Below are 27,646 nucleotides of genomic sequence, written 5' to 3'. Positions count from 1 at the left end.
GGCGGTAACCTTATATCTCTTCGGATTTGCATGCGAAAAAGCTTCCCGCGTCCGCTTCCCTCTTTTTTAAGGAGCTGCCGCGAGATTACGAGCTCCAGTATCTCTCTTAAAGTAGAATTCACGGGCGGGAGCCTCTAAATTGATTAATCTAATAAAAAAAAAAGAAGAGAGAGAGAGAACGACCCAGCCGCGAGACCTCGTACATTTCGCATTTCGCGACCGCAAGCGATCTTCATTTGTCCGTGCGAAAATCGTTCGATCGCGCAAAAAATAGTTGCGAACGAAAAGCTGCACGATCGCGAATAAAAATATTGGCACAGCCATCGTTATCACTAATATACTACACTGCTTGACTTGTAGTGTCAAGCTGGCTCCTATCATATTTATATTATATTCTAAAATATTTAAACACTACATAGCATTGTTCACTCTCCTCTAAGATATTCTCACATAATGTAGCAGGTGGGAAACCGTAGATTTTTCGTAAAAATACAGCAAATTTGAACGCCTCCAGAATCTTTCAAAAAGTCTTACGCGGGGCGTATCTCTTGCACGGCTATTGTGCAACGAGATCCGTCTCTATTCAAATGTAAATCTCGTGCAAGATTCAAAATCTCGGTTCTAATTTTTCCAGGCGTCGCGAGCACCGAATAAAATTCAAACACGTCTCTCACGTTGATAATAATTCGGTTTTTACGCACACGCTAATTAAAGGAAGTTTGTAACTGGTTTTCGTGTAACGCAGGGATGAAAGTGATACTTGTTAACGTTCCGCGCCCGGCGTAATTACACGAAGTTGCGTTAATCCCGGCCGTCGAATACAAAAGAATCCGGCCGATTTTATTTTTTCTTGTTCTGTTAAATTAAAACGAAAGTCCGTGATAAATTTCACAAAAGACACTTCTCGCCGGATGGCGGTTCAGCGAATCTGCTGCAAATTGCGTTCTTGATTACGGTTCCCCACCGCGGGCGGGAATATTTTTTAATGCGGAATTAGGATGGGCCGGTTTTATCTTTGCTCGGACAACGCGTCCACGAACATTCCACGTTGTGTTTTTGTTTCCTCAATTTTGCGAGGATTAAAAAGCGTTTTAGCGAGTATCGATTTTTCATGCTAGAATATTTACCATTCAATTCGCTGCCATAAACGGAAAAAAATGGCTGATCGACGTGGATTTCGACGACACAAGTATTTGTTTAGCCGGGCCATTGAACGCAACTTTTTTCGAAACAATCCAATTCGCCGAAATGCGTAGTTTCCACTCTTGGTCCACCAACTTTGAAAGAGTGAATTTTAACAACTACTATTTTCCTCGGCAGAAATTGAATGAGTCGCAACTACAGACTAGAAACGACAAAATCTACGAGACTGCATTTCTTAAAATTCGAAATTAACTGAACTTTCATGCATCAATTTTTTAATTTTAAATTAAATAGAAAAGGATGTCGGTCCAAGCTCAGGGGGGCTGACTTGACGAATGATTCCACGACGGTGGAAATAAATGTTCTCGTTTCGTTTCGTGAGTAACAAGCTCTGTTAATTGGTATCTGGCTCTAAAGCTGTGGAAAATAGCGAAGGAAATATCGAGGTAGATGGGTAGCTAGTCTGATTACCGTGAGTTGTCTGACTACGTACCGAGACGTACTACTTAAAGGGGTCCTACACCAGTGGAAACACTGGGTCTCTGAGCGGCTGAGTAATTCCATTGTTCTCGAAAACTATCTTTTGCCGTTGAGCTTGCGTTATACTACGTGTAAACTTTTCCTCTGGCTCGTCGAATGAAATGTGATCGAGTTTATCCGTACACATTATTCTATACGAATTAATTAATTATCGCTCAAGACGATGTTTGTCACTAAATGTCTTCAGTTGTAAATCCTGAGATTGCTACATAATATAGAAAATATCTTGTGAACTATTATTGCGTGCTTTCAGTCGGAAAAATTGTTACGGTAATAATATAGAGATTTTCAAGTGCTACGCAAGAAGGCGTTGGAGTGATGTCTGATCACAGTCGGCCATTTCCACTCTACTTTAGCCGAATGCATTTCGTGTCTACTACGATCTTATTGTGCACCATAAAAATATTTACGAGCCAGGAGGCAAATTTTTTAGCAGAATGAAGCGCAGAACTCGCGAACTTTCGTCGTTTAGGTTTTATTGAGTCGTACACTGAAGGAAGACGGTTTTACATTATACTTATTACTATCTTTCATAACCTACTCACTTCTTCAAGACGAAACAATGAATTCATTCAATTTTTAATTGACATGTACCTAGTCGAATGTTCTTCACATTATTCTAGCAAACGATAAATCAATGGATGCAACACGATTCTTAGAAACCATTCAAATTCTGTCAAAAATAGTGTAAGTTCTGAACTATTTAAAACAAAAATGTTAATTTTTGCTGATTTTGTACAGATCGAAGTTAAAAATGTGTCCAATGTGCAAATAAATGTCGAGTTACTTTTGCGTTTCTATTGGGATCGAATAATGCTTCCATTGGGAAAATGCAGCCAATTTACGGGCCGATGCGGGATCTACTACATTTTAACACTATTTCCTTCAGTATAGAAGATAGCCTATAAACCTTATCCGCCTCAAGGCCGTTTCACTTAATGTACCGCCTTACTCCAGACATTAACGTACTATCTCACTCCGCAGTTCTCCCCTGCACATACATTTTTACGGGTCGCCAGCTGCACGAAGCAACCTGTGTACAGTGTGCCATCCATAATTATTTCAACGACAGAGATTTCATACTTTATTTCTCTCTCGAAAGACAATTTCAAATTTGATGATTATTCTCGCCGTGCACTTTATTACAGTAATTAACGATTTTATTAGCATGCACAACGTGGCATTGCATTTGTCCTACATCTCGATCGCTGGTCCCTTATCTCTAATAAACTTTTACGAAGCGAAAATTCTTTGGAACATACTGGCAAAATAGACCCACTCACGATTGCAGGAAAATTCAAAATTATGAGATCGATAAATCTGGTCTGGGAGCTCGGGGAGAATTCAATGGATTTTAAGGGGCACATTTGAGGCCGGTTTAAAATGCTCTCCCGTAGGAATTTTTTAATGTTTGTTGGCTTAAATTGAAGCTGGAAGAACGCACTTGGTGATAGGCGCACTTGGGTTTCAAAGGAAATGCAATACCACGTCTAAAAATCGACTTGACCCGAGAACTAGGTCGAAGTTTAAATCGTGCAACATGCAGCTCGTGAAAAGTTCTGAGAGAGCATCGAACGATTTCGAGATCGGCAAAAATTTCGCGAGAAAAGTTCTCCGTCGATTTCCGCGACGCGTTAGGCGTTTCGCGGTGTATTTTAACGACACACCAGGTATGCAGAAACGTTCATCACTCGACCGCCGTATACTGGCTGGCGTGTTCACACCTCGGCGGCGTTAAAGCGTGCCGCAAACCGCATCGCGGCTCACGGAGAATTTCCACCGTTTATTATTTGCGAGGGTGTATTTATTTATAGGGAATTGCAGGCGGACGGCTTACGTGCCATAATCTGAAATGTCTCGTGCTCTTTCCGCGGCAGAAGACGTTATTGCGCTCACGGGCTCTCCCGCCCCTGGCTAAATATTTTCCCGTTTCGCCGAGGAATTGCTTCCCGCGTAAAGCCGCACGGTGCCCCGGAAATACGGGAATTCAATTAGATGTATCGATGAATTATTCACGATTTTGTTCATGGACGAATGTTTCTCTCTAAACACAGGCGAACGCATAATCCAACGATTAATGCTACCTCTGGCAGAAAATGGCCTGAACGTGAGCGCCGAAAGAATTCTTTAACAGTTTATTAAACATGAAAAAGAATATCGCGTTTATTTAACCCTTAGCGTCACTAAAAATTGTTATATCATTATTCAAAATATTTTTTAAATTATTAAATTTTTTCGTATTTAATAAATTACAAAACGTTTCAGTATTGTACGAGTAAATTCCACCATTTTCATATGTATAACATAAAAAAGAATATGTAAAAGGAAAATATTCTGGATTGGAAGAAATGTTTCGTTTTGGAGTTAAAATAGTTTCGAGTGCAAAGGGTTAAAAATATATTAACTCTCATTTTTATTGCTTAACAGATTTTATTTCAGCAATAGCCTCCATAGTTACGTTATTCCATTGAACGCAATTTATCCTCTCGTAAAATCAGAAAAAAGATACTGTAAAGATGTTGAGAAAAGTCTAATTGAGTATAAACGAAGATTAATAAAACGAGCTTGCCTACAGACGAGAGTTTATTTCTTCTTTGTAATATAAAATAACTGTTGTTACGTGAACGTTGTAAGAACATTGAAATAATTGAACCCTTCCTCGAATCATTCTGTACCTCATCAAAAATAAAAAGAATGTACAGTAGTTTCACTACTGAAATTGTCAGCAGTACTGAAATTGTTGGCAGCCGTAAATAAAAGGCAAAAGGCAAATAAAATACACAAAAATCAGACGCGGCGGCGGGGGGACAGCACGCGTAAAAAATATCGAAATGGACATTCGAAATTCGTATTTCCGTGCGACGTTGATTCCCCTATTTAAATATTTGTATCATCGTGCACACCACCCCCTCTTTCGCGATGTTCATCAACCAAAAAAAAAAACCGCGTAGCCACAAGCGAAACCGCGATCGACGTTGGTTTTCGCCTGCTGCTATTCGCAACGGGAAATGATGGTGATACCGTTGATCCTGCGAGAATCGTTTCGTGCGAGCTGGAACGTTTAAAAATGTTTTTATGGCGTGGTATAGGCGATGGACACCTATTTCGCGAGAGCGAGCGACGCGTCGGCGGTTTTTGCACTGTGATCGGGCGACTACTCTAACGTTTCAGAATGATTTTATGGGGATCCGCCGAAAGGGTTAACCCCCTCATGGAACTTTTAATTCCACGGGGAACGTGCGAGTTTGTTTGTCTTTTGCATGAGAGGAATTGGTGTTGCGTGGTTGACTTAGTCCACTGTTTCTATGGAAAAATGCAGAGTGCCGAAACAGCGAGTCCAGTTGATTTGATTTTAATTTTTTACATTTCTATAAAGTTCCAGTCGACGAGTACATTTTTTTTTTTTTTAATGAAATACGATGGGCAGGAAAATATACGTATTTTATGAAATATTACTAATTTTTTAAGATGGTGGTTCGCTTTTTAATCTTCGGATTTGTTCGTCTATTTCTCGATGATTTTCCTCTGTTCTTCTTTAATTTATGCTTAAAAACGATTTGCTCGTTTTCGTACTAAGGTTGATGTTAAAATTGATAAAATCGATAATTATAGAAGGGTACATGAACGACTAGACAGTGGATCTTTGTAGAGATACAAATTATGATTCTTAAGAATTTTGTATCTTTATAATTGAATTGGAAGGAAAATAGTTTGTTGTTTTTCGTTCCGAGGAATATGATGAGCTGAGTAAAATCTTTAGGGTATTTGGAAGTTCGAGAGTGCCGAATATGATTCTATAATATTCATAGGTTTGGAATTTAGGTCGTTCCCTCGCAAGTTATGTTTTCCTGCCATCTCGGTGTTTTGAATTACGACACGTTTCGCTGGCGATAACCAGAGCGCGTCCTGCGAAGGAAGTTGCAATAGGGCAAATGCGTGTTTCCACCTGAGCAGAGTATTGCAATCGATCACCTGGGCAACGGATATTGGAGTTCGGATACTTATTGAACCTTACCCGGTTCCTGATAACCGCTGGAAATCTTCCCTCTCGTCAGGAGGACCCCGCTCTTATTACTTCTTCCCATTTCGACCATCCAATCTTGAGAATGGCCCTGGTTTATTAAAATAGTTAACATCTGACGCCGAAACAAATCAGAAATCATGTAACTTCTAATTTTCTATTTTTCTACTTTTCTTAATTTGAAAATTCTAAACAAGACACCGCAATTTCCATTTAGCTTCCGTCTCTTGAAATTAATTCAAGAATCCTTCGTTTTACGTAATAACCAGCAATCTGGCCACGACTGTTGTCCACGAGAACTTTGAAAATATCATGCAAAATTGTCAACCGCTGCCCCTGTCAGAACGTTAACAAATTTGTTTCAATAAATGCTCCTCGATAGAAATTAATTTTTCACTCGGGACAATGTATTGAAACAGCCAAAGAGTTGAAAGACTTTTCAATTTGTTACGATGTATAAAAATCGTACGTTGCACACCAACAAGAACTTGATATAGGAGAACGTGTCTGGGTATAAGACGTGGATGCGCATGTATCGAGAAGGAAGGGAAATAAAAATAGAAGGACAGGTCGGTCTTTTATTGAGTTTCTTTTAACGTTGAAAAGGGGTCGACCGTAAGAATCGCAGCCGGAAACGAGAGGATCGCTCTAACTGACTTCCGTCTTTTTGATCGGTTTCCGCAGGTCGGCCGCAACCGAGGGTCACATGGTGGCAGGAGAATGCACTTCTGGACGACACCTACGAAATCGTCAGCACAAAAACCGTGCGCAACGTCCTGCGACTGGAGAAACTTGGCCGTGAACACCTGAACGCAATTCTCACCTGCCAGGCCTCCAATAACGACATGGTGGCACCTATATCGAGCTCTGTCAGTCTGAACATGAACCGTGAGTATCCCAGAAAGCATCAAATATTGTCGGAAAAATTCTAGACCTGCCTCATCATCAATCAAAATTTCAACTTTTATAAAATCGTTTAAATAATATCGGAAATACAAAAATAAATTTCTATCTTGGCTGTTTGATCTTGATAACGATAGTTAGTGAGCATAGTTTCTTGTAAATAATTTTAGTAATAATAATTATTAATAATCGCTTGTAAAATTCGAAAGAGTAGAAAAACTAAAAAAAAGAGTAAGAAAGAATAAAGAAAGAATAACAAATCAGATTTATTTATTCTGCAGCTTTATGTTGCAATGGATGAAGCTAAATTTTCTTTTGCACAAAGATCCGCAGTCTAATTAGGAATATAAGAGCTTCATGTCGGATACAACTTGGAATGATTATGCAAACACTTATTCGCGGCGGAGAATCTTCTCCGCCACGTCGTACTTCTTCTCGGGTAGCTAACAGCGGCGGCTATGGCAACGAGGAAGAGAGATAGAGAGAGACTAATGGATGGTACGCGTGTTTTAGTGAAGCCATTGTGGGTCCGCATGCAAGCAGAGAACCGTCCATTTAGCGCTGGCTCCACGTACGAAATAGGTTGCGAAGTTGTTGGGGCTATACCGACGCCAAAAATTATCTGGTCGAAGGGGAGCACGACGCTGACAAACGCACGGCAGACGGTAAATCTTTGTTAAATTGTCATTACCGGGGGAACCCATACTGAGCGACCCGTGAAAACTCCGTGAAAACCCCGTGGAACCCGCGCCTTATTTCAACTCGGTCCACCGTGATAACGAGGACTCTTCGTAAAGAGCTCGGATCACGTTTTTACCACCTTGGAAAAATAATTGACAGATCCTTCCAGCGTAATTCGCAAAACTGTCCCGGACTCGAAGATGCAAAATTAAATCATTCGAAGAAGCTCTTGCTCGATTTGTTTCGAAAAGTTGGTGTTGGGCCTTTCTTTACGAGCTTAGAGTCACAGAAGCTCATGAAAATTATTTTTTCCTGTTTCTTGCATTCTTTGAAACAGATATTCTTACTGACCTCTGTTGTTTTTATAGTCTCGTTTTATTTACTAGAACAATTGGTCCGTGTGTCTTCAATAACAAACAGAAACAGAATCTTGACAGTGGGCACCATTATAAAAGTAGAGGTCTCTGTATTTAAATAAAGTAAATATTATATAAAATATTGAACACAGACGTGACATGTAAATTGTTCACTTTATATATCCTTCTGGATACTTTTATTTAAAATGCTTAACCATAGAAAGAATAGAAAAGTAAGGACAAATCAGCTGTAGAAATTATAGCTGCACACGTCGCTCTCGATTCTCCTCTAAAAAAAAAAACAATAGCTTGGCCGTTCGAATAAAGATAATTAATAACAGCGCAAAAATATTCATACCACACAACTCTAAAAAAAGAAACCGTTAGTGTCAATTGTTTTCACGAAGGCGGAGGTTGTTCACCACGTTTCCATTTTCGGCGAAAGCATGAAAGCATAGAGCTCTGGCGAATATCTCGGTGAGATCGAGCTGAATCTCGGAAGTCGATCTCCTCCGATCGACTTCCGGTAGAGCTGCTAGCACGGTAGCAAAGCTAGCCAGGGGGCCTGGCAGAGAGGTTCACGGGGGACACCGGCATTGTTTTTTCTGTGCTTTCCCCCGGTCAGATTACCGAACCGTTCGGTAAACTGTTTGAAATTCATGAAAGCTATACTCGTAGATGAGCCCCGACAACAACGTCACCACCAGTATTCTCACCTTCGTGCCGAGTATCGAGGACGCCGGGAAGTTCCTCTCCTGCCACGGCAGCGTGCCGGATATCCCGGATTCCGAGATGGAGGACGGATGGAAGCTCGACATATACCGTAAGTGTTCTACCCACAGGAAGTTTCATATAAATGGAAAGCTGCGACGCGAGCATGTCGCCGCACGACACGTGGCCGACATCCTCCCGGGAACTAAATAAAACGAACACACGCGCCCGTACTTCCCCGGTAGGGCGATTTTGCGAGGTCGTAATCAGCTTCTTCGGCAAACCGAAATCTGCTTGGTCCTCGGACTCTCCACCGAATCCTGAATCATTTTCTGTCCCCAGTACGTCGGCTTTGAAACGTGCCATGCCCGGAACAGGAGTAAACAGTTTTGTCTTAATTGTAAATGCAAAAGAGAAGTTAGATTAAAGATACTATCGCTTTTGATCTTCTGAGTTCTTGATAAAGGGTACAGCTGAATAAGGTGGTCAAATCTGCCCCCGAACCACATCGATCCATACAGAGAAATCCCTTTGTGGCAAGTTTCAAGTCCGTACCCCTATCACAAGGGTAGTTACAGGGTGAGCACGGTTTAATGAATTATGCTCTATTTCTTTCGTTCTGCATGACGAAAAAATTCACGAACATTCTGTCTAATAGCACACACGACTGTGAGTTTTCCCGGAATTTGTGTACTATTTTTATTTTTTATTTTAAAAAATCGGTGAAAATAATTCCGGGAACTTAAAGTCCACAATTGTATATTGACGTTATCAGATGATCACGGTTAGATTATTACTCTAGTTATATTATTAGATCTCTAAACAGCAGTTTTAAAGATACCAGTTTTATAAAAATTCTTAACTTTTAAATGTTCTTAACTTTTGTTCCGATTTTTTTGCAAAGTGCGTCAACTATCGCAGCGCGAGTTGCTTTTTTCGAACGCCTGTAAATACGTTAATTTCACGGATCGGAACAAATCCATCTGCACAGATTTTCTACAACGCTTATGGTTAAAGGAAGTGCGAAGAGATCAATTTTTTAGGAATGAAAAGCCAGGACGAGTTGAGTTTCGTGTGGTGGGAACCAATTTTAGACGGTGCCCGCGAAACTAATCGCCCCGTGGACGCGGTAGAGCGAGATAGAGCGCGTTTCTATCGATTACGCGAATTAAATTACGTGCCGTGCCGCGGTGTAATAAATCGGTCATCAGCCATATTTCATTTTTATTGGACAGCGGCGGAGGGCGGACGGGTTTTTCCGGCGGACGGATCCGCTCGCAAAAACCTGGGGCCGGACAACGCGGTTCCCGAAAATTCCGCTTCCCACGTTCCCGGAAACCGATCGACCCCGATTCCCCGAACGGGGTTTTGCAAAATCGACCGGATCCCGTAATCTTCTCCTTCCTATCCACATACACACACGCAACACCCCCCCGCTGACCGGAACTTTGAAATTAGTTTGGAATTTGAACTTCACACTAGAACTATCAAACTCGTTATAATGACGGATATCAGATGTCTTGGTTTACGATTACTGTACGCCGCGCCGGGGAACGTGCTTTTGTGGCCGACCGGTTATTAAGTCAATTAATTTGTTCGCTTACTTAATAAACGACCCACGAAATCCGCCGGACATTCGTCTTTAGCGTGTCCGTGCGACCAATTAATTCGGCGTGATTTTGATCGAGAGATCTACTGCGGTGTCGATCGGAACAATGTCTGCGAATAGGATTGTAAGATTGTGCTGGTTGAGATTGAGTTGCTTAACAATTTATTGGAAAAATGTTTTTGGAATTTGGAACCTTGTGTAAATGGCTTATGCTTTTACGATTTTTTCTTTTTTGTTGAAAAATGTATTGCGTAGATTGATTTAAAATTTGAGGTATCATTTATTAACGTTATGATGTAAACAAAAATATTTTTTATTAATTTTAATCGTTAATATCAATGGTGCAATGGCGGCTTGAAAATGGCATCCCGGAAATGCATCGTGCAGCTTACATTGCACAAAAATGATCTCGAACAAAAAAATCAATATTGGAATACAAAAGGAATACAAAAAGTATTCCTGAAGAAATTTCCTATCGATTTCAAAACAAAAAGCTCAAAAATTAAATTTTGCACAAGGTCCCCCCCTAAATGCAAACATCGTCTCACAAATTTCTCCGGTAATTCGATCATCCCTAGTACACACGTGGGAATCGAATTGACTTGCATGATGTTGCAGCAAGTTCCGAAGCGAAAGAGAGGGAACCTCGAGGGCTACACAGGGCTAAGGGATAGCTCAACTGGGGTGTCACGCGATCGCGGTGTCGGGCTCGCAAAAATCGCGAAAAATCGTCGCGGATCTTTAGGATCCTCAAGATTCCGGGGTGCGGATCGTTGCGGGGTGGAATGGGGGGTTGGAAATTTTTGCCGGGCATATTACGTCAGGCCAGGACCGCTCGTATCGGCTTCAAGCTCGATCTCCGGTCTCGCTATTAGCAAGAAATCCTCTCTCTCTCCCCGGTATGGCCGTTCGATATCGCTTCGCCCGCTGAAAACCGAACGGCTAGACGAGGCCGAGGGGGTGAGCAGCAGCGGGACACAGAAGAAAAACGAGGGTAGAGAGGAGAAAAAGAAAGGAAAAGAAGCGGAAAAAGAGGGAACGAGAGAGGGAAAGCGAGGGATTGAGAGAGGAAGAGAGAGAGAGAGAGAGAGAGAGAGAGAGAGAGAGGAGAGGAGAGCCGCGAAAGAGCAGCCGCAATATCGATTCACGACGTTCACCGGCCGGGTCTTGCTTATGATTTCTCTCGCCCTCGGAACGCTCCTGGTAATACGAGTCCGCCGAACAAATCCGATAATTTCGCCGCAAGATTCGTGCCTGCAATAACGAGTAAATTTTTCCCTATTTCCCTCCGTCGCCTTCTTTCTCTCCATCCTCCTCCACCCCCTTCTTGCTTTCTCTCGAACCAGCCAGACCCGTAACCGCAGCCTCTTCTTTCGTCCCTTTCTATCTGAAATTACCGCTCGACGTGGCTAATGGAAAAAAAAGCGAGGAGAACCGTGGCGCAGTGGGTTTGAGAGAGAATGAGTGCGAGACAAAGAGAAGAGAGAGAGAGAGGGAGAGAGTGAACGGTGGGGAATCGTGACATAGAGTCACTGGGAAGAGAGGGGAAGAGTATTAGGGGTTGTCTCAAAAGTTTCTTTCGCAGTGCGCACGTTTGATATTGTTCAATATCGAGAACACATGCAAACGATACGATCATCTGTTCCTTAATGTTTTTTTTTCAACCCCTTTCGCTGTAATAGCAGGTCAGACTCGTGACGAGGATTCCGAACGGAATCTACTAAATGTTGTTAGTTTCCTTTGAACTGAAAGAAATGGCGAATATACGTGCATATAATAAATAAAAATTTTCTTCTTCTTGTATCATGAACGACAAGGTAACCGACCACTGTAATCGTGAAATAAATCATAGCGCCAAGGGCTGAAGGTGAGAATTAATTTTCGGGACAAGCTAATAGAAAGAAGAAACTAGGGGGTGAGATCGGAAGTAGAAGAAAGAGAGAAGTAGGGTAAGAATGTATACAGAAGTGGCCAAGAACGAAAAAGATGATGGAATGTATAGAGAATGAAGTTAGAGAAACAGAACGAAAGAGAAATTCAGTAGAATACTGAGAAAAAGGCCAGACTGAGAGAGTGACAAGGAGAATGAGAACGATTTCAGAGGGACAGAATTATAAGAGCGCTGCAGCGAGCAATTGTAGAAAGAAAAATCCAAGAAACTGATGGAGTAGAATATAGAAAGATCAGTAGACCTGAAAAGTGGGAAAAAGAGGGTAGATACACAACCAGAGTATATAGAGAAAGAAGGAAATTGGGAGTGAGAGGGAGTATTATGTAGAACGAGGGGATCTAGAGAAGGAGAGGGAGAGAGTAAAATGTAGAGAAAAAGAATTCCTAGAAATAGAACGATACAGAGAGAAATGGTCAAAAGAGAGATCGATAAAAGTATTTGGAAAAGTCGTGAGAGTAAAAAGGGGGGAAATACAGAAAGAGTATGTCCAACCAGACGATCTAAAGAGGAGAAAGGAATTGAGAGAGCGAGAGAAGGAATAAAATATATATAGAATCCCGAGAGATAGAAGGAAACAGAGCGCAGCGATCAAAAGGGAGATCGAAAACGGATATAGAAAGAAAGAACCGAAAGCAGAACGAGAGAGAGACAGAGACACAGAGAGAGAGAGAGAGAGCGGGAGAGCAGAACGTCCATAGAAGGGTCAACAGAGGCAAAGGTGGAGGGCGAAAGGGCAGGCTCGGACGAATAGAAAGAAGAAAATCCAGAAAACGAGGGAATCTTTAGCCGCGGATCGGCATGTACCATTAATTTCAGTGGAGCCGAGCTGATCTCCTCTGCTGCTCGCTTCTACGCCCCCCCCCCTCTCTCTCTCTCTCTGTTTCTCTCTTTGTCGATCGCGTTCGTTCTCCGCGTGGCGTGGCTTTCTTCCTTTCGTTCTACGTCCCTTTAGCCTGTGTGCTCCGGCCCGGGGAAAAACTTTTATATTGGACAGTGAAATCACGGCGTTAATCTCCAGCGAGCGTGGCGGGAATGGGCGGTCTGCATAACACCGGGTTCGTTATACGGCTTCTGTATGGGCTGGGTGTCACGGGATTTATGGGTATATTCCGCGCGTGGACGTAAGAAAAATGGTCTATCGGACGTACGGATATTTTCTCCCCGCCTTTGAAATACCGTTTCCCAGCGCTACGAATGATGTTCAATGTACCAATATTAATTTTCCATTCTAGTTCGCGCGTACGATGCTGTTTTCGCGAGGGTAACACAGCGGCGATGACACTTCCGGTCTCGGTTTCTTCGTTAGTGAATGCATTCGGTGCTCAATGATAGCGGTAGAATTTACATGGATTACTGCAGTGCGTTTATTGAGAATACAGTGAATTCTCGATATATGTCATCAACACGGGTCGCGTCAGCGACATATATGGGCCAGGAGACATACCTCGAGCCGTGTTATGTTTGCTCTTCGTGGCCCCTGACGGGGTATACTCCGCGATAGTGGGGTTAATTCCGCGACGTTTATTATCCAGGCCTTGGCGACATATATAGAGAAATCACTGTATTTCTTTCGTAAATTCCCACAAATGCAATTTTGTATCGTCGGTCAAACGAAAAATCCTTTTACAACTAAATCAACACAGAAATGAAATTGTAGCTTTCCTTGGCCCAATTTTTCCATTTCCATTTTAACAGAAGGAGTCTGAAAATTATTTGCTAGCCAACTGGCACTGTATCAATAGAAAAAATGGAACTCTAGGCCCGGAAAAATTAATTTTCATCTCTGAACGAACAATAATTATTCTCCTAGGATAAATAATGTGACAGCACCTGTGTTGAACTTCCTAATATGTTCGAACAACTATTAAAATGGACAAAAAATATCCTGAGTGATCCCAAATATCATTCATCTTTCAGTTCTGGCTCTGAATCAATAGAACAGTGAAGCTCCAGGATTTATAAAATTAATTTCCTCCTCTGACCGAATAGTTAAAGCTCTAATCTTTGCAAAAAAATTAATTGTGCATTGTAAATTAGTAGAAGCTGTCCCGAAAAATGAACTAACGTGACAGTAAACGTGCTGATCCGTTAGATATCGTCGAAACAATATTTCCTCTAAACTATCGGCAAGATTATAACTTGTTTCCGCGATACGGATGATCCGATACGGTTCGCCAGGTCTCGAAAGCAAAGTTTCCCGAATAGGACCGAGTACAGGTGGAACTGATAACAAAATTATTCATGTCCCATCGGCTCCGTGGCATCGAGGCATTCGATTCTTGCACCGAAACGAGAACGGTCCTCGACCCGGTTGCCAGTGGATGCGCCCGTGTGATTAAGCAGGAAACGTTGGTCCGGTTTTGGTTTAGCTTTCTGATCCCCGGCAGACTGCCCCAGGGCGCCGACCAAGGAGGATTAACCGGGGAAAATTGATTTTGTTGTTGCCGGGCCGGTGGCCGGCGCAGTATTGTATCGGCCGGAAGTGGGAATTTAATTTGTTTGTGCTGAAAACGCTGGATAGGAACACGGCTTGTTTGCTGCATCAACGATGTTTATTCTATAAACACATAATCGCCGGGATTCATCCTGTGCACACCGCTGGCCGGGCCCTTATTGCTACGTTCGCGAAACCGGGTTCAGAATGCCGGACATTGTTTACACCTCAGTGAGAAGATCCGTGTTCCCAGTGTCCGGTGAGAAATTTTAGAACCGGTGGCGATCAATTAGTTGACTTGAGAGATCAGGATGTCCGAGGGTTTGGTCCTAAAAGATTTTCTTGGGATTTTGTTATTTATACAGTGTTGTTTTGCCTTTTTAGAATCTTTCTATTTTGGGAACTGTTCACCTTTTTAACTGCGCTCCAATTGTTATAGACTATTTTTAGCTGAGCTTTTCACTATTTATATACTATTTCCTTTTTAGCATTGTTCTCTTTTCCTAGTTCCTATTTCTCTCTTTCCTGTTCCCTTTTTAAAACTGCTCCATTCATACAGAATTTTCTGTTTCCCCTTTTCCTATCTCTACACTATTTTCTTTCCAGCATTCCTCTGTTTATGCAGTATTTTCTTTTTCCCATTTTCCTATCTGTACACCATTTCCCTATTTGTCCATTGTCATTTTGAAAGTCCACTGAAAAACCACCTTGTCTTCTGCCCTCTGTCCAAATCATTTAAATAAATTTTCCAATCAGACTCACCACCAGAAATTATTATGGTTCAGAGGAAACACATTTCTAAACCTCTTTGTGTTTGTGAGCGTGGTACAGGCAAATAAATTCAGTTTCGCAAGGAGAATATGAAAAAGGACTTAACCAATGAAAATATTCTAGATCGTGTGAAATGGAGTCGGATTCTGGAATCGAAGTAGCTTCGTGTGCAAAGGGTTAAGGCGACTATACAGAAGCAAGACGAACGTAGCAATAGCAAGGAGGAGAGTAGTAGTTACAGGATTGGCCACCGCTGCAGTCCCAAATTCGCGAGACCGGCTTCCGAAATGCGCAAAATCGCCCTAAACACGCATCCTAAACCCCACCGAAATTCCACCTAGCACACAAATCATTTCCATACGACCGGTTGCCCGGCATCCTACGCGCGATAACTCTCCGCTTTCTTGCGGCTCGTTGGCGCGCCACGTCGAAAACGCGGAACGTCGTCGTCGTCGTCGCCTCCGTCGTCGTCGTCGAGGTTCCCTGTACTTGCTTCGCTGGCTAACAGCAAAACATCGGAACCATTTCTTACATGAACCTAACCGTTGAACTTTCAGACCAACCAGTGGTTACGCTGGAGCTTGGCAGCAATTTGAACCTGAGCGCAATCCGCGAGGGTATCGACGTCTACTTCGAGTGCAACATCAAATCCAATCCGTGGGTTTACAAGGTCTCCTGGCGACATAATGTGAGTCCATGTACACTTGTATACACGGTAGCATGTAAACACTGTTGGAGAGGAAATTCTCGCTAATAGAAAGTGGGGAACTCCTCGAGGTAGAAAAAAATTTGCTGAGGGAGCTCGAAAATATTCTTCGTCAAGTTTTGGCAAAACTGGACAATTTTTCGGAAATTTTTTCGTTTTTGTGAATTGGGAACCTTCCTGTGATATTAATTTTAATGACGAAAGTGGGAAATTTACTGTTTAAATATGTACCCTGAGGATTGCATTGATGTCAAAAATAAGAAGGTGACACACAAAATAGAAAAAACATCAAATGAGTTTAAATTATTAAAATTATTAACAGAGGAAATCAATTTGTATGCAAGTTCTTTTTCTTGTAACCGATGCAGGCAATTTTTATTGTGCATAAAAATCCGCAGTCAACTGATATACCCCATTTTCTAAGTGAAAAGAACTTCTAAATAAAGAGATATAAAATTGTAGCTGCTCCGAAAAATTAAGATACACAAAATTGGCTGAAAAAAGACTCAAAGAACACAGCAGGGTCAAAAGAAACACGACCCCACACTGCTATAAAATCTGCGATCCTGATTCACCACAATCCTTCATTTTTTCCAATTTCTTTCACGGAACTCCAATCACCAACGAAACAGTGTTACCACTACCTCAAAAGTTCTCATTCGAGCTCGAAAAAGGAGCAGAAAATTGACAGCGAAAATAACACGGAAGTAACGCGAATGAATCCAGTGGATTTTCGGGAGAGCTTGGCAAAACGGCAAACTTTTTGAAAACGTGACTCGTGTCGTTTTACGTCGCCATCCCTTTTGGTATGGTTGCGGGATGGGGGGGGAGTGGCGAGAGAGTGTATCGAGAAGAGGAGGATGGAAACGTTCGCCACGGGCCGGGCTAACGAATCTTCGACGCAGTTCCGGAATCGATAAATTAGAACCGGTCCGGGTCGAGTTCGGGCCGGGTCGGGCCGGGCTTGAAGCTTAATCGGGAGACGAGATAAGGGGAGACGGGCTGCGCACCTGCGACGCGAACTTTCCGTTTAAAATTTACATGCTGATACCGGCCGACCGGGAACTGGCGCGTAAGCGTTCTTTGAACTAATAGCTGCCGGTTACCGTCAATAAGAAATTTATCGGCGAATTTCGAAACTGTTGACGTAACCCTAAGCGCGGCCCTAGCGCGCGTTCAAACTTACGCGAAGGGCGGACCGAGCACCAGATTATCCGCGGTATCGAAATCTCGCGAGATTTTCGCACTGTTCATTCGTAAACTCTTTACTACTATACTTAAGCTAGCCTTGAGAGGAATATAGTGCATTCTCGATATATGTCAACAACATATGCCAGCGACATATATCGTCCAGGAGACATACCTCGAGCCGTGTTATGTTTGCACTCTTCGCGGTCCCTCACGCGGTATACCCCGCGGTAGTGGGGATAAGTCCGCGTCGTTTATCACCTTGGCCTTGGCGACATATATAGAGACATCACTGTATAGTGATCTATTATTTCGTTTCTTCTGAAAGTTTGCAGTTTTGTGAAATATTTCCACGAAACCATTAGATGAAATCAAGTTTTAGTTCATCGGGGTAAAAACAACCCTTAAAGATTAAATACATTTGTTAGTCCTGAAAGAAGCACAGAGATCAGAGACTTTTGAAAAGTATGATACGTTTGAGGTTAATCAGAAATCCTTCTTAAATCGTTAAATAATTAAACAGTACTTGGAGTTAAAGAAGAAAGTGTAGAAAGAGAAGCTATCCTAAATTAACAAAATTGATACACGTACCTGTACATGACGTTAGTAGTTCATAAAAATAACTATTAGACATCATACGGGCTTTAAAATTTACGAAAAATATTGACAATTTTAACCGTGCCCTAATTTTTTGGGCGGAAGATATACAAGGAATCAGTCCTAAAGAGTTAATGAGAACTCTGTCTATTGAGGGAGTTAATTAGAGTTGTTCCCCGCTATAGTGTCGCGGAGTACGACGCGATTCTAGAGAGGAAATTCGACAACCGATTGATTGTCAACCAGACTGGCATCGAGGCGTTGTTGTGTGGCAGAGCCTTAAGACGCGGGGGCGGTAATACGATTATAAGGAAGCTGGCAAAGCGCGATTAGAGTCACGGGAAAATGTATATCCGCGGTTAATGAGATCCACCAATCGACTCGGTTACCAGCTCTGACACAAGCTCGCCGCCACCGGATTTGTTTAATGATTAGTTCCGTCGATCGGGGCCGCCCCGATCAATATTAATCTGTTTGATGTTTATGAGCCGACGCGAGTCAATTCCACGACAAATATTGACGCCAACCCGTTTGTCCTCTGTCCAGGATTTGTTTATACAAATTATGTCCCCTTCAGAGATTTTAGGATACGAAAGACGCAATTTTCTGGTATCGACCACTGAATTCATTTACTCTTATCAGTAGACTACTACTACTAAACATATGCGCTACATAGACATTGCATTTCGTTGATTACTAATTTTATTCAGTTAAAAGCAACGAAACAGTATTTCTAAATTTTTTATATGTTTCTGCTCCTTTCCTTTTGATCCACTTATTTTTGTCATAAGCGCATAAAATTCACAAAATATATATATCAGACTTGTTCCATTTAGAGTTGATATAGTGATCAATTTGCAATCCATGGACGTTTCATATTTTGCATAAATAATTTTTCCTGCCTCGATTTTTAGATTAAAAATTGCAAACACTTTCTTGTTGTCATCTCCTAAACTGATGAGACAAAATTATAGAAAACAATTTGATACTTTTATTTCTTTGTCATTCTTCAGAAAATTGAAACAAAAATGAAAGAAGTAATTTATTCGTAGTTGATCTAAGGATTCAATATCCAAGTACAAAACACTTCCAATGGCATTTGCATGCCAAAAAATTGTAATAGATTAAATAATATGAAGAGAATCGTGAAATACAAAATATAAAAAAATACATATACAAAAAGGTCGACGGAGTGTAGCTCACCTAAAACGCTGGAAAAATGTCTACCGCCCGGGGGTAAATAAAATTGTCCTTCATTCCTGAACAGAATATTGAAATAAAATTCCAACGGTTCGAAAAGTCATCTCCTATCCAGGATTTCAAAGGAATATAATTTCACGCGGAACGATTACGATCCCCCCGCCATAGTTCGCCGGGAGGGGGATTTATTTTAAACGAACGCAGACGCCGGGGCCCTTTGTGCCCGGTATATTATTCGAGTTTTCATAAATATTAACCTGCCCGCGCCACGGATCATGTTGTCATTGTACTCGCGGAAACGTCCGAGACACGAGTCTTTGTCGATTCTTCGTTTGATTCGGTAGGGACACGGCCGGTGGTGAGTTGCAGAGGGTCGACGGGAAGGGCGAAGGGCGAGGTCTGAGGATTTCTCATCCCCCACTCCTAGTCCCAGTGTGTTTCGCGGAAATTCAAAGGAGCTTTCCGACACTCGAAAAAGAAGAAAACGGAGGACATTGTCGCGCCAGGGCGCATCGTTGAGAAATTGAAAAACTGTCGGCGACCTTTCATCCCCTTTTTTTTCTGTCTCTCTTTTCTTTCGCGCGTTTTTTTCCCCACGCCTTCCGTTTGTTTCGCGAGGAAACATTCACGCGCGCGCGCGCGCGCGCACGTGAGTGTCTTCTCGGATCTCGCAAATCTGCAATATCAACACGTTGTTCGCTGCCATTTGCAACGCACGCCTGTCTCGTAAATTTCGCTCTTGCTAGTGAAAGTTTGCAATTTTGTGAGTATTTTGCATTTTGAAGACGCGCAACCGATCCGAATATCTTGGTCCTTGCCATAATTCCCGGTTCTATACGGTATTTTCGTTGTCAATTTTTTCAGATATTTCACAATCAGTTGTCAGTCCCGAATAAAGCACACCGACTGCAATTTTTCTGAAAGTCAGTTGCTTTGCGAAATATTGAAATTCCGGTTTGCCAGAGTGAAAAGCAACCCTCAAAGATTAATTTATACTCCCTCGCTACTCCAATGACATTTGCAAAATAAACTCGATCGAATGTAAACAATTTTGTACATTTTTATATACACGTAATATACACGATCGTAATATACACAATATGTGGTAGTTCTCCACACTCCTTGAAAATTATTTCATCCTTTTTTACCCTTCCAATCAATCTTGAAGACTGTAAAGAACAATACTGTAATACTGTAATTTGTTATTACAATACTGTAATAATGTGTCTCTGGAAATAATCACAAAAAATTAGTTCTTCAGGGTGAGAAACAATCCTAAAAGCTTAACTTATGCTTTCCTACCCTTCCAATAAATCGTGATGACTGCAGAGTTTACCAATGAACGTTATAACCATAAAATTTGTTGCGCTTTTATATTTATTTCGAAGATACAAGCTGCACTATATAATATATATTTCATATTCATTTTTCGCATAATTATTTCAGGCCTGTTGGCCAACTCTGCTAGACCGTGGATTTGACGCATTTATGAGAAAATAATGGAATATGAAACAGTGATAACATTTCAAGAATTTAGAAATGGCGTTGCATTATTTCCAGCTTTGTTAGAATCGTCAACACAGGAAACAAATCTCTAGCTATTGTACATTGCAATTAATGCCGAGAAATTTTATTTCGCATAAAAATCCGCTGTCTAATAACGAACAAAACGACGATAGCATTTAAAACTTCGACAGTTGTATACACGGCTCGAACAAAGCGCACGGTAAAAGCGTTTTGTTTCGTCTAAAAAGAGAACGTTTCGTTTCGCATAAAAAGAAGAACGTTTCCATCCGGCGTGGTCGGGGCCGGGGCTTATGATGTTCGTTTGCGAACGAAGAGATATATTTTGACGTTGCGTTTCACAGGGGAATCCATTGTATCATAATCCAGCGACCGGCACGATAATCAGCAACCAAAGCCTGGTGTTGCAAAGCGTGACTCGCAGCCGAGCCGGTATCTACACCTGCATTGGCAGCAATCAGGAAGGCGACGGAGAGAGCAATCCCCTGAATCTGGACATCAAATGTGAGTACAACGCCTCTCTGTGTATGTTTGTTTCGAAATCGATTCGTATCCATCGTTGCGAAATACGGATACAAGGATTATATTTATTTATTCGATTTAAGTCCCGACGTTGCACGTTTTCCAACGAGATGATATTTGCACGAGCGACGATCCGGTTATGACACGCCGTCTCGTTTCGACGAACCCGCCAATGGTTTTCAAACTGTCGCCACAGTGCGCGTATTCGAAATCGTTTTCACTATTCTTTCGCCTCGATTGTACTCTAATCTCTGCCCCCCACGTAATAAGAGTACAACTTCGGGACAGTGACTTCTCTATATATGTCACCAAGGCCTGAATGATAAACGTCGCGGAATTATCCCCACTGCCGCGAGATATACATCGTGAGGGGCCACGAAGCTCCTGGACCCGTGTTGGTGACATATATCGAGAGTTCACTGTAATCATTCTTTTACTCTTTTCATTGTCACTCTTCATCGAACCTGGTTTCTTTCTGATTTTCTGCGCTGGTTTTCGACAACCTTCTTTTTTTATCGATTCTTTCCTGTACTTTCGAACAAGTTTCGCGTAAACGTGGCGAACGTTAGGACACAACAGGATTGAAATGAACGACGAGCGAACAGAATGCAATTGCATGGAATTCGGGGGACGCATTTTGCATCGAAACGTTTCAGGAACGAATTTCTTTCGGCTCTTCGAGCAGCTGGGGATTGTTGCAATCTTCAGGTTCGAGGTACTTGTAATTGTCCAGGTGGTGTAGATCGAAGGATAGAGATAACAAGAAAGGGGTATTCTCAGCAACTACCCTTACGCAAACAGACTCAACTTACTCTCCCAATAAAACACGAACCCTGAAGTTCAATATCGTTCGAATAATGTGATTTTTACAAAACCCCTCGAGCTCCGATTACTTTCGTTCTTCAGGGTACGGAAAGCTCATGCTGTACTGACAGCGCCGTGGTAATATCGCTTTCAGGGCGGAAAAATTCTGTCCAGTACGGTAATTTCAGTTCCGATGCGTGAAAATAGACTGGCGCCAATTAATTTAATTTTCCGCGGACCAGCATGGCCGACGAATCCGCGAAAAATTTAATTAGTGGCCTCGGACCGACGTGATTTCGCGATGATGTTCACTCGATGGAATCATTTTCGGAATTCGGGCCCATGATTTCCGACAATATTCGATTTACTGACCATATTTGAGCGATGACTGACATTCGCGAGTATTTTATTCGGTGACAAATTATGATGTACCTGAAAAGAAACCGTTCTAGTAATCACAATTTACGTGAAATTTCTGAATATTCATCAATAATTTCCAAAGGTACGTTCCACGTAAAATAATTAATTTTTGTCTCTCTTATTTCTGTTTGGTCCTTTATTGCATTTACGACGAACTGTAAAGATTGTTAATGTACGTAAATTATTTCATTATGACTAGGCTGCAGAGTATTATGCATCTATGACGAAATTGGTCAAGTGAAATATGAAACGCTAGAAAATCGGACAAATCTAAGAATATTGTTAAAAATCTATTAAGGGATGAAGAGAATTTTTATCTAACTCCTGCTGCCCACATTATGTATAGCCAATAGTGGGCACAAATCTATTTTTATTTTTAACAGTCCAAAAAATGTGCTGTAAATCGGTCTTTATGTAGAGTTTCATTATCGTGTTCGCACGTTCGCAACAAACTGCGACGATTGTTGAAAGGTGTGAAAAGATTCGTTTCGCCGCATTTCGCAGTCGATCGATAACGAATAGCCGAGAAATCAGCTTGTCTACCAAACTTCGATCGGGGGAGTCGCGCGAAACGTTCCCGGGAAGGTTATCCGCGCTGACTCAGATTTTATCAAATCCACTCAAAGACCAAATAGTAGCGCGTTCTCCGGTCCACCGTCGATTTCGCTTTCAATTTACAGCACTCGAATCCCGAATTTCTCGGAGCCCGCGAGAACACGTCTCGGATTCCGTGTTGGAGACCGGTCTGTTCAAGAACGAATTCCAAGAAGCGAGTTCAAGAGACGCTCGCCGAAATTTTCCTCGCGTTGCCCCTGATTTTATGTCGTCTACGTTCGGGAATCTCGGGAACTTTGAATTAACCACTTGCTGAGACGTGTTCGCGGAATGTAAAGATCTCTGTATTCATTTTGCGGTCGTGGTCGCGTGCCATCGACCGACACGTTTTTCGGAACATGCTCGAGCTCCGCGTTGTCTGTTTCTCCGAGAATTTGTACTTCTTTCGCATTTTTATTCTGTCGGGTTCCTATCGACGATTTGAATCAGTTTCTGCAAATCTGGAAGATGGATTTTTCTTCCGTGTGCCACAGGGATTACATTTCGAATCTTTTTTAAAATCCTCATCCTCGTTCCTTTCTCATTTAGAAGTTCTCCATTCTCGTTGCTCCTCGGTGAAAGATTGCCAATGTAAACGCAAATTTGAATCAGTTTCTCTTCCGTGTGCCGGAGGCATTAAATTTGAAATGTTTTTTGTCTGCATTCGTTTTTTATTTTAAGGTTCTCCGTTCCCGTTGCTCCTCGGTGAAAGATTGCCAATGTAAAAGCAGATTCTTTCTGGACGAAAATCTTTGAAAATTAAAAAATGATTTGCTTCAAATATGACGATTTTGTCACAGTTTCTCTCCATTCAGACATAACATAGAGCACACTACGTTCACCCATAACAAATTCATTAGTAAATACAATTGAAAAGTGGACGATTCTACTTTTGCACGAGACTATCCTTTTTTTGCACGAGATTACGCGTTTGAGAAACACGAGTTTTAACATTCGTGAGGCACACGAACGATAGAATAGGTAACAGCTAGAGCGTCTGACCACGACTTACCATTTCTACTGCGAGCCTGGTCGCCAGCCTGAATCTGCTATCTCTGGCACGTAGTTGACAATCACGTTCGTATCGACTACCTTGTTCCCACTACACTCACCCCAACCATCTATTAACACGTTCACTGCCCAACAATTATCCTAAAAGAACCCACCAAAACAAAATAATTTAATCATTGCAATAAAATCTACAGAGTTAAACCTTGTCATATTCCTCCTTATTACTCCTTAAATTCATCTAGATCGTACAAATCCCAATGACGATCGGTCCAAGCAAGTGCATTACAAACAGAATTAACCCTTTGTACTCGAACCTACTTTGCCTTTAGTATTCGGACATTTTACGTGACATAAAATATTTTTTGTTGCACATGACATTCTCCTCTCGTTACAATATAGAAATTGCTGTTAATCACATTATATTAACACTAGAACTACCGGACCAGTCAAAATGACTGGTTCTTAACTGTTTTCTTTTACAATTACTGAAATTGTAAAAATGTTTTCATCGGAAATTTTTGAATGTACTTCCCCATAGAAGCACTCATTACAATAAAAGTTGTGTGCGAAGTCTAAATGGACACAGTCTTGTCACAGTCACAAAGCGATACACGTCAGTCGCATTTATTGCTCGGTAGTTCTACTGTTAATTTGTAGTTGTGCCTCGGAGGAGACATTCGACTGCAAAGTGTTGCAAATAAAGAATTAAAAACTTTATAGAAATGAAGTTACTAAAATGATTTAAAAAATAAACAAATGCCTGCAGATACCCATCGTGCAACTAACGAAGACCATTTTTATTTAGCACGAGAATCCCCAGTCTAATCACAGGGTAATGGAAACACCTTGCTTAGATGAAGTTTAGCATGAGAAGGATTTATTTGTCTGACAACAGCTAGATTTCGGCTAGCATCCACAAGCAAACAAGTAGAACACACAGCCTGTTATAGACACCAGGGAGCTTTCTGGACCTATCGGGGATGCGAGGTCCGTCGAAGGAGCATGATCGATGAACGAACGACGAGGACTGGACTGCGTTTGTAGGTGTTACAGGCGTAATCCGGTGTCTCAAGTCCCGGTGTAACTTACGATCGGTCTGACAGTCGGTCTCGCCTCGCGCGTCCATATGCTCGGCCACGGTAGATCGGTGTGTAATGGTCTTAACGGCCGTAAACTGCCGCGACTAATCCGCCGGACCTTGCGCGCCTGGCACGCCGTAGAGTAGGCAGCCTCTGACACATGCCGGAATTCAATGCCGACAAGCAACGACCCGTGCCTTGTACCCGACCCATCGGCCATGTTTGTCGGGCTAAATAGCCGTCTCAACGGGTCCAAGGCGATCGTTTGATCACTCGGCAGCTTCAAGCGTTTCGATCTGCGCATTGGTCATAATTGGGGATCTCACGGTCTGGCCTCATGAAGTTTTCACTACTGGAAATCTTACGAGCTGTGTTGTCCTTTTCGAGTTGTTTATCCAATGTTTAGCTAGCTCTGTGATCAGTAGACTGTAGATTTTCACGCATTCATAAAGAAATTGGAATATAGAACTGTAAAAGATTCGAAAAGTTCGAGAATATTGTTGGTTTTAATGTAAAAAGTCTATTAAGGGGTGAAGTGAATTTTTACTTCACTGCTGCTACCGACGGTCAATGTAGAATATTTTTATTTTGCATTAAGATCCACTGATCTGAGGATGACAAGCACAGTGAAGCTGTATGCTGTTTAACCACGGGGATAAACTCTCAGATTCTATTTAGAACGATTAGGCAAAGAAGTAGTACCGCCGAATTTTCAGGGTGCAAACGCAAAATCGCGGGTGCGTCGCTTGATATTTCCAACAAACAGAGTTAACCAGCGTCTCGGCAAACACGGGGCTTAATAAACTTTCGAACTGGTCCCACGGGCGACTCGGTGAATGGAATTTATCATTTAGCGGGGACGACCGGCCGATCGCTCGTCTTCTCGAAACAATTAACGGGGGGGCCGAGCTCGGCCAGTTACCGGCGGTTCGTTACCGTGTCGTAATTCAATGTAACAATTACCGAACAAAATTGATACGGTGGACCGGGGCGGCGGGAAAGGGTGCATAGTTCTCTGCCGGATGGCCCAGATCCAGCCAGTGGCACCATCGAAAAACAAATCATTCCGCTCGGAATTCCGAGTGCGGATTCTCTGTGAGTGAGTGAGAGAGAGAGAGAGAGAGAGAGAGAGAGAGAGTGAGAGAGTGAGAGAGTGAGAGAGTGAGGGGGGAGAGGACACACGCCGCTCGAGAGAACCGGTCGATTCGGTGCACGCTGCATATACGTGTGCACACGCGTCCGCACATATGGCGCCTATGCAAATTCGGCCGCGCCAAAACCGACCGTAATGATTTAGAGAGGCCCTTAATGTCGCCGAAGGAAACTGACGAGCTGCGCGACGCCCACACATGTCTTACTGCCAACGATTGTTCCCCCGATTAGGGGATTGGCCCTCAATTATCACTTTGTCTACCGAAAATCCATTAACAGACTCCTGGGACACTATGTCGTATTTTAAATGAACCTGCGATCTCTTCTTTTGGATGATAATCCCCAGGAAAATATTCCAGATTGTGTTACTGGACGTGGTTTGTTGGTTTACGGCTGAAATTGCTATTGCTATCGAAAAATTTACTTCGTTATTAAGCTCAGTATTAAATTTGTCGGTGCTTCAGTTCGTTGTTTACTGGAAAAGGTCGGTGACTGGTCAGACATTGGCTCTGAGTAACAAAAACATTGAAATGACGGGTTCTAATATTTTTAACATCCATGAGGAATTGTTGAACAAATTTATTTCTTTATGCGTGTATTATAAAAAGAAGAGCTAAGAATTTATATACATGCATTCTTTTAATTTTTATAAAGTAATTTAAACGCCTGTAGTGCTGCGTAAAGCTTGTGTTCAGTGAAACAAGTCAGCTACTGGTCTGACACGGGCACACATCAACATTAAAATTGTCGAAACTTAAGTTTCCTTTGACTTAAGTAGGAGTAAGTCAATAATTGGCATAGGCTCAAATCAATATTAAAATTGTCCAAAAGTAAATTTCTCCGCCACTAAGTAGAATAAGCCTGTCATTGGTGAGACGTAATCCAATAGCACAGTTTCAGAAGTCTATTAATTTTTCTATATCAATCGTCGGTACCGGTAAATATTAATTCTATTATTAACACGAACAATTCTACTTTTGCGATGCTGAACAATTTTGATATCAATTCTAGTATGAACAATTCTATTCCACGTGGATGCAACAATATTTCTCAGACTTTATTCGATCTAAGACATTTTGGTGGAACATTTGAGAAAAGTTGCCGAAGTGTTCGGTCCCCGGAAGCAGCCACGGGAAAAATTGCGCCCTCCCGCTCCGTGCAATTAGTCTACTTTAATCAACGGCCCCAATTTGTTTAATTAAACGAAACCGAGCGTCGTGTCCACATGGCCGACGTTTCGCCGACAGGCGGCTACCAGGGAATCCTGTCCGATCGTTCCATCCCAGAAATCCAACAAAGTCTCTCGATCATTCAAACCAAGTTTCCTCAATTAACCCTCAATTCAATTACCTCCAGGACGATTCCACGGATCAACCAATAAAAACCGACCCTTTTGCGTTCGCTCTGGCATTCGCGATTTCGACAATTCACGCTCGCGTGGATCAAGCTGAACCATGTCCCTTATCCGATTCCGGGATAACGGTGGGGGGGGGGGGGGGGGGGGATTAGCTTGTCGCAATCAGCTGTTGGAAAACTAATTCCATATTCCTGAATAACAATTACAATTTTCGAAATTCAATTTCTGTAGTCGGCAATCACGGGCACCGAGAGAGAGAGAGAGCGACAGAGAATAAAATTTAATTTTTTTATTCATTCGTCGGTGGACTGTGAATTTTGATGAGACGTCTCATTTTTTGTAGTCAAAAATCACGTGACGGAGGTAAATCCT

The 27,646-nt window shown here is 42.1% G+C and overlaps 1 protein-coding gene across 3 annotated transcripts in view; it reads left to right on the top strand.

Annotated features, from left to right (window-relative positions):
- Window positions 1-27,646, top strand: part of LOC143354794 (neural cell adhesion molecule 2) — a 472,552-nt gene that overhangs the window by 391,047 nt on the left and 53,859 nt on the right. For all 3 annotated transcript variants that reach the window (XM_076789122.1, XM_076789121.1, XM_076789120.1), the window contains exons 5-9: window positions 6,389-6,592; window positions 7,121-7,272; window positions 8,323-8,467; window positions 15,678-15,808; window positions 20,680-20,839. In XM_076789122.1, coding sequence (XP_076645237.1) covers window positions 6,389-6,592; window positions 7,121-7,272; window positions 8,323-8,467; window positions 15,678-15,808; window positions 20,680-20,839 — 792 coding nt within the window. The remainder of the gene's footprint in view (window positions 1-6,388; window positions 6,593-7,120; window positions 7,273-8,322; window positions 8,468-15,677; window positions 15,809-20,679; window positions 20,840-27,646) is intronic.

This window comes from Halictus rubicundus, chromosome 6 (genome assembly GCF_050948215.1).
Source record: "Halictus rubicundus isolate RS-2024b chromosome 6, iyHalRubi1_principal, whole genome shotgun sequence".
Taxonomy (NCBI): Eukaryota; Metazoa; Arthropoda; class Insecta; order Hymenoptera; family Halictidae; genus Halictus; species Halictus rubicundus.
The sequence above is the reverse complement of the archived record's forward strand: the minus strand, read 5'-3'. Positions and strand labels throughout refer to the sequence as shown.